This window comes from Ovis aries, chromosome 2 (assembly GCF_016772045.2).
Source record: "Ovis aries strain OAR_USU_Benz2616 breed Rambouillet chromosome 2, ARS-UI_Ramb_v3.0, whole genome shotgun sequence".
Lineage (NCBI taxonomy): Eukaryota > Metazoa > Chordata > Mammalia > Artiodactyla > Bovidae > Ovis > Ovis aries.
In genome coordinates this window covers 132,669,717-132,684,908 of record NC_056055.1, presented here as the reverse complement: position 1 = coordinate 132,684,908, position 15,192 = coordinate 132,669,717, and the positions used below count along the sequence as shown (strand labels likewise).

At 35.7% G+C, this 15,192-nt stretch overlaps 1 protein-coding gene across 7 annotated transcripts in view; it reads left to right on the top strand.

The window, feature by feature from the left end:
• Positions 1 to 15,192, top strand: part of AGPS (alkylglycerone phosphate synthase) — a 133,574-nt gene that overhangs the window by 30,301 nt on the left and 88,081 nt on the right. For 3 of the 7 annotated variants that reach the window (XM_042243676.2, XM_042243678.2, XM_042243675.2), the window contains exons 2-4: positions 6,433 to 6,522; positions 13,582 to 13,668; positions 14,529 to 14,619. In XM_042243676.2, coding sequence (XP_042099610.1) covers positions 6,433 to 6,522; positions 13,582 to 13,668; positions 14,529 to 14,619 — 268 coding nt within the window. Of the gene's footprint in view, positions 1 to 6,432; positions 6,523 to 7,893; positions 7,967 to 13,581; positions 13,669 to 14,528; positions 14,620 to 15,192 lie in introns of those variants that run through there. The other 4 variants (XM_060409730.1, XM_060409731.1, XM_027964810.3 and 1 more) reach the window with 2 other exon arrangements.

Here is a 15,192-nt window from a genome sequence, read left to right as displayed (position 1 = left end):
AAATTTTGTCAAAGGCTTTTTCTACATCTAATGAGATGATCATATAGTTTTTATCTTTCAATTTGTTAATATAGTGTATCATGTTGCTTGATTTGCATATATTGAGAATCCTTGCAGTCCTGGAGTAAACCCAGCTTGATCATGGTGTATGAGCTTTCTGATGAGTTGCTGAATTCTGTTTGGTAAAATTTTGTTGAGGATTTTTGCATGTATGTTCATCAGTGATGTTGGCCTATAGTTTTCTTTTTTTGTGTTGTCTTTGTCTGATTTTGATATCAGGGTGATGGCGGCCTCGTAGAATGAGTTTGGAAGTGTTCCTTTCTCTGCAATTTTTTGAAAGAGTTTTAGAAGGATAGGCATTCAGTTCAGTTCACTAGCTCAGCTGTGTCTGACTCTCTGTAACCCCATGAATCGCAGCATGCCAGACCTCCTTGTCCATCACCAACCCCTGGAGTTTACCAGAACGCATGTCCATCGACTTGGTGATGCCATCCAGCCATCTCATCCTCTATCGTCCCCTTCTCCTCCTGCCCCCAGCCCCTCCCAGGATCAGGGTCTTTTCCACTGAGTCAGCTCTTTGCATGAGGTGGCCAACGTATTGGAGTTTCAGCCTCAGCATCAGTCCTTTGAATGAACACCCAGGACTGCTCTCCTTTAGGATTGGCTGGTTAGATCTCCTTACATTCCAAGGGACTCTCAAGAGTCTTCTCCAACACCACAGTTCAAAAGCATCAATGCTTTGGTGCTCAGCTTTCTTCACAGTACAACTCTCACAACCATGCATGACCACTGGAAAAACCATAGCCTTGACTAGATGGACCTTTGTTGGCAAAGGAATGTCTCTGCTTTTAAATATGCTGTCTAGGTTGGTCATAACTTTTCTTCCAAGGAGTGAGAGTCTTTTAATTTCATGGCTGCAGTCACCATCTGCAGTGATTTTGGAGCCCCCAGAAAAGAAGTCTGACACTGTTTCCACTGTTTCCCATCTATTTCCCATGAAGTGATGGGACCAGATGCCATAATCTTAGTTTACTGAAAGTTGAGCATTAACCCAACTTTTTCACTCTCCTCTTTCACTTTCATCAAGAGGCTCTTTAGTTCCTTTTGACTTTCTGCCATAAGGGTGGTATCATCTGCATATCTGAGGTTATTGATATTTCTCCTGGCAATCTTGATTCCAGCTTGTGCTTCTTCCAGCCTAGCATTTCTCATGATGTACTCTGCATATAAGTTAAATAAGCAGGGTGACAATATACAGCCCTGACATACTCCTTTTACTATTTGGAACCAGTCTGTTGTTCCATGTCCAGTTCTAACTGTTGCTTCCTTCCTGACCTGCATACAGGTTTCTCAAGAGGCAGATCAGGCGGTCTGGTATTCCCATCTCTTTCAGAATTTTCCACAGTTTATTGTGATCCACAATAGGATCCAGTAGGCTTTGACATAGTCAATAAAGCAGAAAAAGATGTTTTTTAGCTCTCTCTAAATGTTTGATTTAGGTCATACCTCAATGGTCTAGCGGTTTTCCCTACTTTCTTCAATTTAAGTCTGAATTTGGTAATAAGTAGTTCATGATCTGAGCCACAGTCAGCTCCTGGTCTTATTTTTGTTGACTGTATAGAGCTTCTCCATCTTTGGCTGCAAAGAATATAATCAGTCTGATTTTGGTGTTGACCATCTGGTGATATCCAGGTGTAGAGTCTTCTCTTGTGTTGTTGGAAGAGGGTGTTTGCTATGACCAGTGCATTTTCTTGGGAAAACTCTGTTAGTCTTTGACCTGCTTCATTCTGTATTCCAAGGCCAAATTTGCCTGATATTCCAGGTGTTTCTTGACTTCTTACTTTTGCCTTCCAGTCTCCTATATTTATTGACTATGCCAAAGCCTTTGACTGTGTGGATCACAATAAACTGTGGAAAATTCTGAAAGAGATGGGAATACCAGACCACCTGACCTGCCTCTTGAGAAACCTGTGTGCAGGTCAGGAAGCAACAGTTAGAACTGGACATGGAACAACAGACTGGTTCCAAATAGGAAAAGGAGTACGTCAGGGCTATATATTGTCACCCTGCTTATTTAACTTATATGCAGAGTACATCATGAGAAACACTGGACTTGAAGAAGCACAAGCTGGAATCAAGATTGCCGGGAGAAATATCAATAACCTCAGATATGCAGATGATACCACCCTTATGGCAGAAAGTGAAGAGGAACTAAAGAGCCTCTTGATGAAAGTGAAAGAGGAGAGTGAAAAAGTTGGGTTAATGCTCAACATTCAGAAAATGAAGATCATGGTATCCGGTCCCATCACTTCATGTCAAATAGATGGGCAAACAGTGGAAACAGTGTCAGACTTTATTTTTGGGGGCTCCAAAATCACTGCAGATGGTGATTGCAGCCATGAAATTAAAAGACGCTTACTCCTTGGAAGAAAAGTTATGACCAACCTAGACAGCATATTCAAAAGCAGAGACATTACTTTGCCGACTAAGGTCCGTCTAGTCAAGGCCATGGTTTTCCATTGGTCATGTATGGATGTGAGAGTTGGACTGTGAAGAAGGCAGAGCGCCGAAGAATTGATGCTTTTGAACTGTGGTGTTGGAGAAGACTCTTGAGAGTCCCTTCGACTGCAAGGAGATCAACCCTGGGATTTCTTTGGAGGGAATGATGCTAAAGCTAAAACTCCAGTACTTTGGTCACCTGATGTGAAGAGTTGACTCATTGGAAAAGACTCTGATGCTCGGAGTGATTGGGGGCAGGGGGAGAAGGGGACAACAGAGGATGAGATGGCTGGATGGCATCACCGACTCGATGGGCGTGAGACTGAGTGAACTCTGGGAGTTGGTGATGGACAGGGAGGCCTGGCGTGCTGCAATTCATGGGGTCGGAAAAGAGTCGGACATGACTGAGCCACTGAACTGAACTGAAATGTTTGATAGAATTCTCCTGTGAAGCCATCTGGTCCTGGGCTTTTGGTTTTTGGGAGATTTTTGATCACAGCTTCAATTTTAGTACTTGTAATTAGGTTGTTCATAATTTCTGTTTCTTCCTGCTTCAGTCTTGAACTTTTCTAAGTTCAAGTTCTAACTTCTCTAAGAGTGAACTTTTCTAAGAATCTGTCCGTTTCTTCCAGGTTATCCATTTTAATGCCATATAGTTGTTCATAATAGTCTCTTATAACCCTTTGTATTTCTGCATTGTCCGTTGTAACCTCCCCTTTTTCATTTCTAATTTTGTTGATTTGATTCTTCTCTCTTTTTTTCTTGTGAGTCTGGCTAAAGGCTTGTCAATTTTGTTTATCTCCTCAAAGAACCAGCTTTTAGTTTTATTGATTTTTACTATTGTTTCTTTCATTTTTTTTTCATTTATTTCTGCTCAAATCTTTATAATTTCTTTCCTTCTACTAATTTTGGGGTTTTTTGTTCTTCTTTTCCAGTTGTTTTAGGTGTAAAGTTAGGTTGTCTATTTGATGTTTTTCTTGTTTCTTGAGGTAGGTCATTTGTTTCTAGAAATTTTTTGATTTCCCTTTTGATCTCTTCAGTAACCTGTTGGTTATTTAGAAATGTGTTGTTTAATCTTCATGTGCTTGTGTTTCTTACAGTTTTTTTCTTGTAATATCTAGTTGCCTAGTGTTGTGGTCAGAGAAGATGCTTGATATGATTTCAGTTTTCTTAAATTTACTAAAGCTTGATTTGTGACCCAGGATATTGTCTATCCTGGAGTATGTTCCATGGGGCTCACATTTCTTTATCTGAAAAATAGGCAGTTGAACTCGATAGTTTCTAAGGACCTTTTTGGTTTTCGAATTCTATGACTATGTAAAGTTTTACTTTAATTTTTAAAATGTTAATACTGTAATGCCCTTCAGTGTTCTCATTACATTCTTCTATATAAGAAGTTAAAGTTTAAGGTAATCACATAGTTGTGTGTGTCTTAGGAAATATTAATCATTTGAAAGGACATATATGTAAAAGTTTAAAACCAGAAGCCTAGGAAATTTGCCTACTTTTTATTTAACATGTGGGATACTTTAAAAATAATAGAAGATTGGTTTTGAGCTAACATAGATTTTAATTATATAGTATTTAAGCAGCATAGGCTTGCTTTTTTTTTTTTTTTTAAGGCACAAATGCATTACAAATGCCTTTATTTCAACTTCTGGGAAGCCTCCAAAAATTGGTATGAATATGGTAGGCCTGAGTGACTTTACTTTCACTTTTCACTTGCATACATTGGAGAAGGAAATGGCAGCCCACTCCAGTGTTCTTACTTGGAGAATCCCAGGGACGGGGGAGCCTGGTGGGCTGCTGTCTATGGGGTCGCACAGAGTTGGACACAACTAAAGTGACTTAGCAGCAGCAGCATATCATAGGTAGAATTTCTGATTAAAATGAAAAAAGAGAAAAAGGTACCTTAGCCTGTAGTTGAAAGCTTGGAAGTTCTTTAGGATATTACACAACTGAAAATTTCAGTTCCAGAATCTTGAGTATGTCTTCATTTTTCAGTATACCTCAGCAGATATTTCCTGCTTACCTCAATTCGTTTTTCTTGTGAAATGTTAAGAGTGAACACATGTAATCACATTTAGCTTTTTACTTTGAGGCCATCTGGGGATAATTTTTTTAAATTCTAAGTATAATTTTTAAGGAAAATGATGTTCATTGTTAAGCTGTGTAAACATGCCAAATCCATCATCTGTAGTGAAATAATTTCCCATGGCTAGTGATTGTAATATCAAGGCAAAATGACTATATTGCTCTTTTTGCATTTATTTTGTGTAATAGCAAACTACTATTTTATAGCGTGCAGATTTCCTGGCAAATGTTTAAATTCACTAATAAAATAATCATTTCATATATAAAAATTCATGCATACATTATAAAATATTAAGTAAAGATATTAGCTAAAATCTCCATATTATTCTCTTATGGAAATATAAAAATACTGGCTAAGTTATATTCATAAAAGTGAAGAGAATGCAATCATTAAAAAAGGCAAAGTGGATGATTACCTAATCTGTTTTTACGTTGTATAAATTTAAGGAAACGAGTGTGTGTTAGTCGTATGACAGTAGTCATGAGATCTTTCTGTAGAGATTTTTTTCCAGAAGCTCTCTTGCAAAATCTCTCTCTACAGTGGGGTAGAGTTGTGAAATAAGAAGAAAATACTAAGTGGTAGTTTATAACAGGCATAGCTGCAAATCTAATATCTGGATTTGATACTGTTTAAGATGTTTTTGAAAAACAAAACATACATTTTTGAACAGTTTGTTTTTGTATAGTGACTATAGTTTTTATTGATAGCAGTTATAATTTTAAAAATAGCATTCCTAGCTTTTCTTAATTTTGTGTTTAGATAGGACTTTCATTACACTATTAATGACTGTCTTTGGTTCAGTTGTATTGTGTTAGCATTCTACTTGTTTGAAAAGCCTTTGAGTCAGGAAAAGAATTATGATTATAATAAAAGGTTTGCTTGTCAGCTGTCATTTTCTTCCTTGAAAATTATGGAAAATTAGGATACTCTTTCATAGTACATCTTTATTTTGAAATTAAAAAAAAATTGAAGTAAAACTGACATGTTAACATTGTACTGGTTTTAGGTGTACACCTTAGTGTTTCAGTATTTGTGTGTATTCTGTATTTATCACCATAATAAATCTAGTTAACATTCATCACCACACAGATTTTTTTCCTGTGATATATTTTGAAATTTTAATGAGGCAAGTAACTTTTTTCATAGAGAAGAGTTTTCTTCAGCTATTTTCATCATAGACTGCATTACTGAATTTGCAATAAGAAGATTCGCCATTAGTTTATTTCAGTGACCCGAGTATACTACAGTACCATGCTAAAATATATATTAAATGCTGATACAGTACTTCATTGTGGTTGCTTATTGTGTTCTACATGGGTCCAGGCCTGTCTAATTCTTTTGTAATGTGCAAAGTTGGATGGGTGAGTCATTGATTTTGATGAAAATGACTTTGTAAATTGGTATTTTTTATTGTAACAGAAGATTAATAATTGTGATTTTTCTAATTTATGCAGAAATTTGTTTCCTCTTCAGTTGAAATTTGAATGGGAAATGACATAATAGGCCATTATATAATGCAAACTCAATAACATGTACAAAATGAAGTGTATGTGTACTCTTAAAAATTTTTTTCCATTGTTCTTCTTTCTTCCTTTTTCCTTATTATGCATTAAATTTAGTGGCTGTAGCTCTTTAGGAAGCAGGTGCTGCCCATCAGTGATTCTATATTTAGAAATATTCATGCACTGACATTTTTAATATATTTGTTTTATTTAAGGCAACATAATATTAGTAGAATAAGGTCTTCTATTAAATGATTGTGAAAGTTAATAGTCAATGATGCACTGTTCAGTTTTGAGATGTTTAGCATAGATCTCATATATTTTTCTGCTTATTAGGCAAGAAGTTATGAAATGGAATGGATGGGGATATAATGATTCCAAGTTCATCTTCAATAAGAAAGGACAAATTGAGTTGACTGGGAAAAGGTAACTTTGGTTTATTCTCTGTTTTGTTCCTTTTATTTATCTTTGTATGAAAAATTTTAAACATAAATAACAAATATAACATTAAATAATAGACATATATAAAAGTAGAGAAGATAATATAATGGTTTCTCCCTAGATTTAACAGTGACTAATATTTTGTAATAAATGCTTTTCTTTTTCTTTTGTGTATCAAATTCTGACATTGTCATGTCCCTTCTAAATATTTGTATATATATCCCTTAAAGGGACCTGGTAAAACCAATTATCAACATAACTCAGTTGGTAAAGAATCTGCCTGCAATGCAGGAGACCTGAGTTCGATTCCTGGGTTGGGAAGATCCTCTGGAGAAGAAAATGGCAATCCACTCCAGTATTCTTGCCTGGAAAATCCCATGGACAGAGGCACCTGCTAGGCTACAGTCCATGGGTTTGCAAAGAGTCAGATACGACTTAGCGTTTAAACCACCACCATTATCATACTCCTCAATGTAACAGAAATTTTATAATATCTGGTTATCCATTTCACATTCCTTTTCTCTAATTGTCTCAAAAGTGTCATTTTATAGGTATTTTGAATCAGGATCTAAAGATCGAGTGTTTTATATTTTCAGTAGAAAATGTCTAATACAGTAGAAACTTGTCATGTAGAGATGGCTTTACAAAATCTTCAGTGGGTAAAAAGTGAATCTTGTCAACTTAGAAAAACCAACTTCCTCTCTTCTCAGATATTACCTTCATTTCTCTGTCTCTGAGTGTTGAAGGCATAGCATCTTTGCTCTGTGTGAGGGGCAGATAGGCACTTTGTGCCCAGCACCACTGAGAGCATAAACCTACTGTCTTCTGTGGAGTAGTGTGGCTTTGTAGTGGTTTATGTTAGCAGTGTATGTATGTTAAGTGAATGATTAATCACAGAAAGTGTCACAACTATTTATACCTTACTGTATGAACCCTTATACCCATGGTTTAGAATCTGGCTTTTATTTTGGGTGTTCTGACACTTGACTTGCTGGTTTTTCCAGAAAGGATCAGATTGTGGATGGCTAACATATGTGTAACACTCATAAGATATTAGAAAAAAATTAGAGCCCTGGTGTATTCATTTATGATTAGATTATTTCTTTTTCGGGCTGTAGAACACTTGTTATTGCCCTTTCTGATATTAAGATATGTAGAAAGCAAAATTTGTAATTTATATATTATTTGGAGAGCATAAATTCAAAACAGAGGGAATTCAGTCGTCATGAGAGAAATTTTTGGTCAGTTTGTAGTAGAATTAGAGAATTCTTCTGTTGACTTTGGATTTTGAAAGAGTGCTGCTGCCCTTCCAACCAGAATGCATTCCATAAAGGCTTCATTTCTTTTGCACTCTTGACTCCTGAGTCCAAGTCCAGTGAGGGAGAAGGGAGGAAAACAAGAGTACATCTGACTGGCAGAGCCTGCACAGGTAACCTTGGCTTCTCACTGAGTTACCCACTATCCAAAGGGTAATTCTGTGAACATGAAGATGGGACTTAAATGCTGTATGGTTAAATATGTGCTACATAAATTATTTAATACCTAAAACCAAATAACTGAATAATACTCAATTCCCATTTTGGTGCACCATTACTTTAGCACAGACAGGATTGAACTGAATCATAGCTTTCTCTAGTCTAGTCTCCTAGGGATAATGGTTAATTTTTTTTTAAATTAGAAAACACTTACAAATGTTCTTTAAGATAACAATAGCTATTTATTGAGTTCTTACTGAGTTATCCTAAAATAACCCTAAGTGGGTGGTGATGTATTCTTAGAAATAATTAGGAGATTTAGGATGAGGGAGGTTAAACACCTTACTTGAGGTCACCTGTGCAGTAGGAAATTGTGATTAAAACTCAAGTGCTTTTAAGGTTCATTCTTGTGCTGTTTCTTGTGCTAATAAGATATCATACTATCCATTGTATTGATTTTATTCTCTTTCCAGTCTCTGGAATCAATTTACAGGAGCCTTCTACACTCTATACACTGCTACAGTCGAGTTAGTCATATTGTAAAAAGATATTCTATGACTAAAGTTCCTGTTGTTCCAGAGGAGGGTAAAGGGCAGACGCATAAGAAGGTTGTGATATACTTAAAAGAGAAAATGAAATTTCTGACTGGAAAGGTTGAGTATCAACTGTATCAATTCACCATTTTGTATTAATAATATTACATTGTAAGGCCAGTTTTTAAAATTCTTTATGAAGACTTTTATTCTGGCATTGTAGTGGACTGACCCTTTGCCTTCTACAAGTAAGTGAAGTCGCTCAGTCGTATCCAACTCTTTGCGACCCCATGGACTGTAGCCTACCAGGCTCTCTGTCCATGGAATTTTCCAGGCAAGAGTACTGGAGTGGGTTGCCTTCTATAACCAGATAGAAAACATGGATAAAATACCACAAGAAAGAAAGAAAACAGAGCTGGAAAGGAAGAAAAGGAAATCCATAGGTGCCAGAAACTGAGTGACTCCCAATGAAAATTTATAGGATTCCCCTGTTTCTGATCCAAAGAACATTAAAAAGGTAGAAAAATTTTATGAGTAATGTGGTTGGCTGTCTGTATATATTTTGGGGAGGTTAACTTTGGTATTTCAAACCCAGCCATTAATTTAGAGGCAATTATAAGCTTTCATAGATGTCAGGGGAAAATAAGATTTTCCCTGAACACAATCTATTCTTTGAACAGATTTGTAATTTGACATTTTATAATCTTGTAGATTTATAATCTTGCCATTCTTATTCTTGCCAGAAATAGATGAATTAAGTCCTCCTAAGTTTAAGCAGCAGAAGGCAATACTTGAGAGCTAATGCTATAGATTTCTTTAAACTAAAAATTCTGAAAGATGTCATTATTCTTTGACTTTAAAGGTGGTTATACATTAATTGGAACTTTCAAAGCATAAGTTAATGATTAAATAGAGAGAATTTGTTTGGGTTTCCTGCACTTTGTATTTTCAGTAGCATAATTTTTAAAGTTTTATTTCATTATAAAAAGCTTTAAAATTGGTTAGCAGTTGCGGAACTCTAGGTCTCAGGATAGATGGTTGCGTCTGCTAATATTCTGCTGCTTCTGTGCACTGCCCCAGAGTGAGAGTTACTTTGTATTTAGTCACATTAAATCTTTTTTTCCCTAAAGCATGAACATTTATATTTAATTTACATTTTGACAATTTGCACATAAATAGCAATTTAAACCAGTATGTAAACATAAGATAGTTTGTTCTAGCAAAGTAAAAAGCCAATAACTTTGATCAGTTTTAACTTTGAGTAGAAGAAAAAAGAAAACACAACACTGTTGATTGTGGGCTCAATATTCACATGTGAGAGGCCTCAGAGGGAAAGTCAAATGGTAGAGAGAATTATGAAGTCTCAAACCACTGTAGTCACGTTAAATTTTGATGTGCACTTCCTTCTTGGATATTTATGTCCACAGAGTTTTCTTTCCATTATAGAATGATTTCATTGGTCTTGAAAGTTTGCTCTGGTTCTGTATCTTCTATAATATAGTCTACTTGGATCTTAAGAAAAGGTGGTAAATTGATCTCACCTTATGTTTTACAACAAAAACCATTTCTTAAAGTTTTCAAACCAATTTTCAGTCATGGTAAAGATCTATTCTGAATGCAGAGTTTCAAAGAATAGCAAAGAGAGATAAGAAAGCCTTCCCAAGTGATCAATGCAAAGAAATAGAGAAAATAATAGAATGGGGAAGACTAGAGATCTCTTCAAGAGAATTAGAGATACCACGGGAATATTTCGTGCAAAGATGGGTACAATAAAGGACAGAAATGGTATGGACCTAACAGAAGCAGAAGATATTAAGAAGAGGTGGCAAGAATACACAGAAGAACTATACCAAAAAGATAATGACCCAGATAACCATGTTGGTGTGATCACTCACCTAGAGCCAGATATCCTGGAGTGCAAAATCAAGTGGACCTTAGGAAACATGACTACGAATAATGCTAGTGGAGGTAATGGAGTTTCAGCTGAACTATTTCAGATCCTAAAAGATGATGCTTTTGAAGTGCTGCACTCAGTATGCCAGCAAATTTGGAAAACTCAGCAGTCGCCACAGAACTGGAAAAGGTCAGTTTTCATTCCAATCCCAAAGAAAGGCAATGCCAAAGAATGCTCAAACTACCACACAATTGCACTCATCTTACATGCTAGCAAAGTAATGCTCAAAATTCTCCAAGTTAGGCTTCAACAATATGTGAACTGAGAACTTCCAGATGTTCAAGCTGTATTTAGAAAAGGCAGAGGAACCAGAGATCAAGTTGCCAACATCTGTTGGATCATAGAAAAAGCAAGAGAGTTAGAAAAACATCTACTTCTGCTTCATTGACTACACTAAAGCCTTTGACTATGTGGATCATAACAAACTGTGGAAAATTCTTAAAGAGATGGGAATATCAGATCACCTTGCCCACTTCCTGAGAAACCTGTATGAAGGTCAAGAATCAACAGTTAGAACCAGACATGGAACAACGGACTGGTTCCAAATTGAGAAAGGAGTCTGTCAAGGCTGTATATTGTCACCTTGTGTATTTAACTTATATGTAGAGTGCATCATGTGAAATGCCAATCTGGATGAAGCACAAGCTGGAATCAAGATTGCCAGGAGAAATATTAATAACTTCAGATATGCAGATGACACCACCTTTATGGCAGAAAGTGAAGAGGTACTGAATAAAGAGCTTCTTGATGAAGGTGAAAGAGGAGAGTGAAAAAGCTGGCTTAAAACTAAACATCCAAAAAACGAAGATCATGGTATCTAGTCCCATTACTTCATGGCAGATAGATGGGGAAACAATGGAAACAGTGACAGGCTTTATTCTCTTGGGCTCTAAAATCACTGCAGATGGTGACTGCAGCCATGAAATTATAAGATGCCTGCTCCTTGGAAGAAAAGCTATGACCAACCTAGATAGCATATTAAAAAGCAGAGACATTACTTTGCTGAAAAAGATCTGTATAGTTAAAGCTATGGATTTTCCAGTAGTCATGTATGGATGTGAGAGTTGAACTATAAAGAAGGCTGAACACTGAAGAATTGATGCTTTTGAACTGTGGTGTTGGAGAAGACTCTTGAGAGTCCCTTGGATTGCAAGGAGATCCAACCAGTCCATCCTAAAGGGAATTAATCCTGAATATTCATTGGAAGGACTGACGCTGAAGCTGAGACTCCAATACTTAAGCCACGTGATGCGAAGAACTGACTCATTTAAAGACCCTGATGCTGGGAAAGATTAAAGGCAGGAGGATAAGGAGAAAACAGAGGATGAGAAGGTTGGATGGCATCACCAACTGGATGGACATGAATTTTAGCAAGATCCAGGAGTTGGTGATTGACAGGGGAGCCTGGCGTGCTGCAGTCCATGGGGTCACAAAAAGTTGGACATGACTGAGCGACTGAACTGAACTGAACCTCTTAAGTTATGTAACATCTGTGCCTTAATGTCTTTTTTTTACAAAATGGAATAATATCAACTTCATAACATTATCATAAGTTAATATACATAACAAACTTAGAACAATATCTGGCACATGATAATACTTGTTTATTAAAATGAAAATTTGACCATTTTAAAATAAACATTTTGAAATTTGGTTTGTTCCGAGGGTTATTTATTACCTCTTTATAACACATTGGAATATTATTGTTTGCATATCAACCTTCTTTACTACCCTAATCCTAACCCCAACCACTAACACCTAAACCTAAACCTAACCCTGAGATTGGATGGTGGATATTTATCTCTTTATTTCTAGCACTTAATATTTTGCCATCTCTGATGAATATTTCTAAAACTGAAAAGGTCCCCCTCTAAGCAGTTGAGTTTTCTGCATCAGTCTCACATATATACAGTTTAGGACTTCTTGTGTATATGAAATAATGTTCGTGATTCATATAAACTTATTTAAATAGAATTTGGGTTGGAAGATAAGAGGAAACAAAACTTGAGTAGCAGACCTACTTTTTTTCATATTGTTCCTGCTCTGTAGAGTTCTTTTGTGTGTTTTAAATGTTTTGTAGCACTTTTTATGAAATACAAGCACCTTGCAAATCCGGTTTATTTACTAATCCCTGTTCTTTTTATGCTTGTCACATCATGATATGATTTATAGTTCTATCACTTCATCATATAGTATTATAATTTTTTAAAGTGATACACATTTTAAAGAAACCAAGAAGAATAGTTATATTTGCTCAGATGTTTACTCTTTGAGTCATTGCTTATTCCATTGTGAAGACAGTGCATTCAGTGTGAACTCGCCTTCAGCCTGTACAGGTTCCTCTGGCATTGCTTATAGCGTAGGTGTGCTGGCTCTTCCTTCTCTTAGTTTTCATCTGAAGAGCTCTTTGTTTTACTTTTGTTCTTGAAGGATACCTTTTACCAGATATACAATTCTAAGTTGGCATTCTTTTCCTTTCAGCACTTGAAAAATGTTGTTCAGTAGTTTTCTGGACTTTCTTTCTTTTTTTTTTTTTTTCTGGACTTTCTAATGAGAAGTCAGTCATAACTTTGTTATTACATTATGTGTAGTATGTCATTTTTCTCTAGATGCTTTTAAAATGTCTTTCTCTTTTTCGCTTTGTTTTTTAAGTTGCAATTTGACTGTCACATGCCTCTGCATTTATCTTCTAGAGTTCTCTGGCTTTCTTTAATTTCTAAACTTACATCTTTCATCAGATTTGGAAACTTTCTGTTATTATTTCTTCAAATACTTTTTTAAAAAATTCCTTTTCCTCTTGTTCTTGGGTCTGCATTTATATGTATGTTAGTGTTTTTCTGTTGTTCCACAGGTCCTTGCAGCTCTGTTTATTTTTTTCTATTTTCTTTGTTGTTTAGATTATATATGTTTTATTGCTCTGACTGTAAGTTCACTGACATCTCTGGTCTGTTTTTGAGTTCCTCCAATGAATTTTTATTTCAATTTTAATTATAGAATTTCTGTTTTTAAAAATAATTTCTATCTCTGCTGAGATTTATTTTCTCTTATTCACTGGTAACATATTTTCCCTTTTGTCCTTTAGTGTGGTTATAGCTGTTTTCAAGGGAGAAGGAAATGGCATCCCACTCCAGTACTCTTGCCTGGAAAATCCCAGGGATGGAGGAGCCTGGTAGGCTGCCGTCTGGGGTCGCCAAGAGTTGGACACGACTGAGCGTCTTAGCAGCAGCAGCTGTTTTCAAATCCTTGTGTGCTATTTCCAATATTTTGGATCATCTTGGGGTTTCTTATTGATTGCCTTTTCTCTTAATTATGGATAACAATTTGTTGGTTGTTTATGTCTAATAATTTTGAAGTGTATCTTGGACATTGATACTGATGTGTTGAGGAAAGTCTGTATTCTGTTACATTTGTCTGAAAAGGCTGTTTTGTTGTTTTTAAACCAAGCAATTAACTTGACTTACCTCAGGTTTACTTCTGTGATGGTGAGCAGCTGAATTTTATATTCAGTTCTTTTAAGCTTAACTGGGCTGCTTCGAGTCTGCTCCATACACTTGTTATTCGAGGTCAGCCAGACATTTGGACAGAGTTTATATACAAGTCTCTCTCTAACTACTCCTGGATTTGCGTGATTTTTCTGTGCTCTTCCCAGATGCTGTGTTCACTGCAAACACCATCCAATGGCTCTTTAAGCCAGGGATACTATAGGGTTTTTGCATTCTTGAATTCTTTATTCTTTCTGTGGTACTCTGTGTGCTGGAGCTTTCCCTTTTAGCTGAAACCTGCTGAAACTGGAAACTTATATGTGGTGCTGTTTTCTTCTTACCCCCTATTTTTGCCTATCATTGGACTATCTATACTGTCCTCAAATAATTAGGTTTTTGTTTTTTTTTTTTTTTTGTCCAGAGCTTATCATTATATGTGGGAGGGTTGGTTTGATAGCAACTACTTGACCTCTGCTAGAAACAGAATCTAAGGTTTGAATTTACATGAAGATACTTTGCTCTAATGTTTTACTTCTTTTTACCTTAGGTACCCTCTGAGTGGCATGTCATTGCCAACTTTTAGAGAGTGGATCCAGAATACCCTTGGAGTAAATGTGGAGCATAAAACTACCTCTAAAGTAAGTGAATAAAAACAATTAATAATATTCTTAATTGAGCATGTATGTATGTGTGGTTAATGCCACATTAATTAAACTTATCTTTATAATTTGTTACAGTTGCTTTAATATATTTGTCCTTTTTGGTAGTTTGATTGGCCTTGTTAGAGTTTCTAGGGGTGTTTTTCGTTTGTTTGTTTTTTAGCATCACAGATGTAGAGCCTAATCTCAACATTTATCTTGAGATTTATCTCAAACTTTTAAGCTCTGTGAACCTCAGTTACCTTAATAGGAGAAATGAGAGTCATAAGTGTCAGTTCTGTGTGTCACAAGTAGTAGTGAAGTTGAAATGAATTAAGTTTGTGAGAGCACTTAATTACCAAAATATAAGTTGCTGTTATTTTTACATTTTGTAATGAACTGACAGTAATCTAGGATTTACATAGAATAATTTAAAATAAAAATGTAATGTTATATTATTATCAAAACATTTAAAATATTTAAAGGTTAAAAATATAATTTTGATTTTAAGATATGAGTGATAGAAAATTTTAGTTTGCTCTTGTATCACTTTTCTGAAAGGGGGGTTAAAAA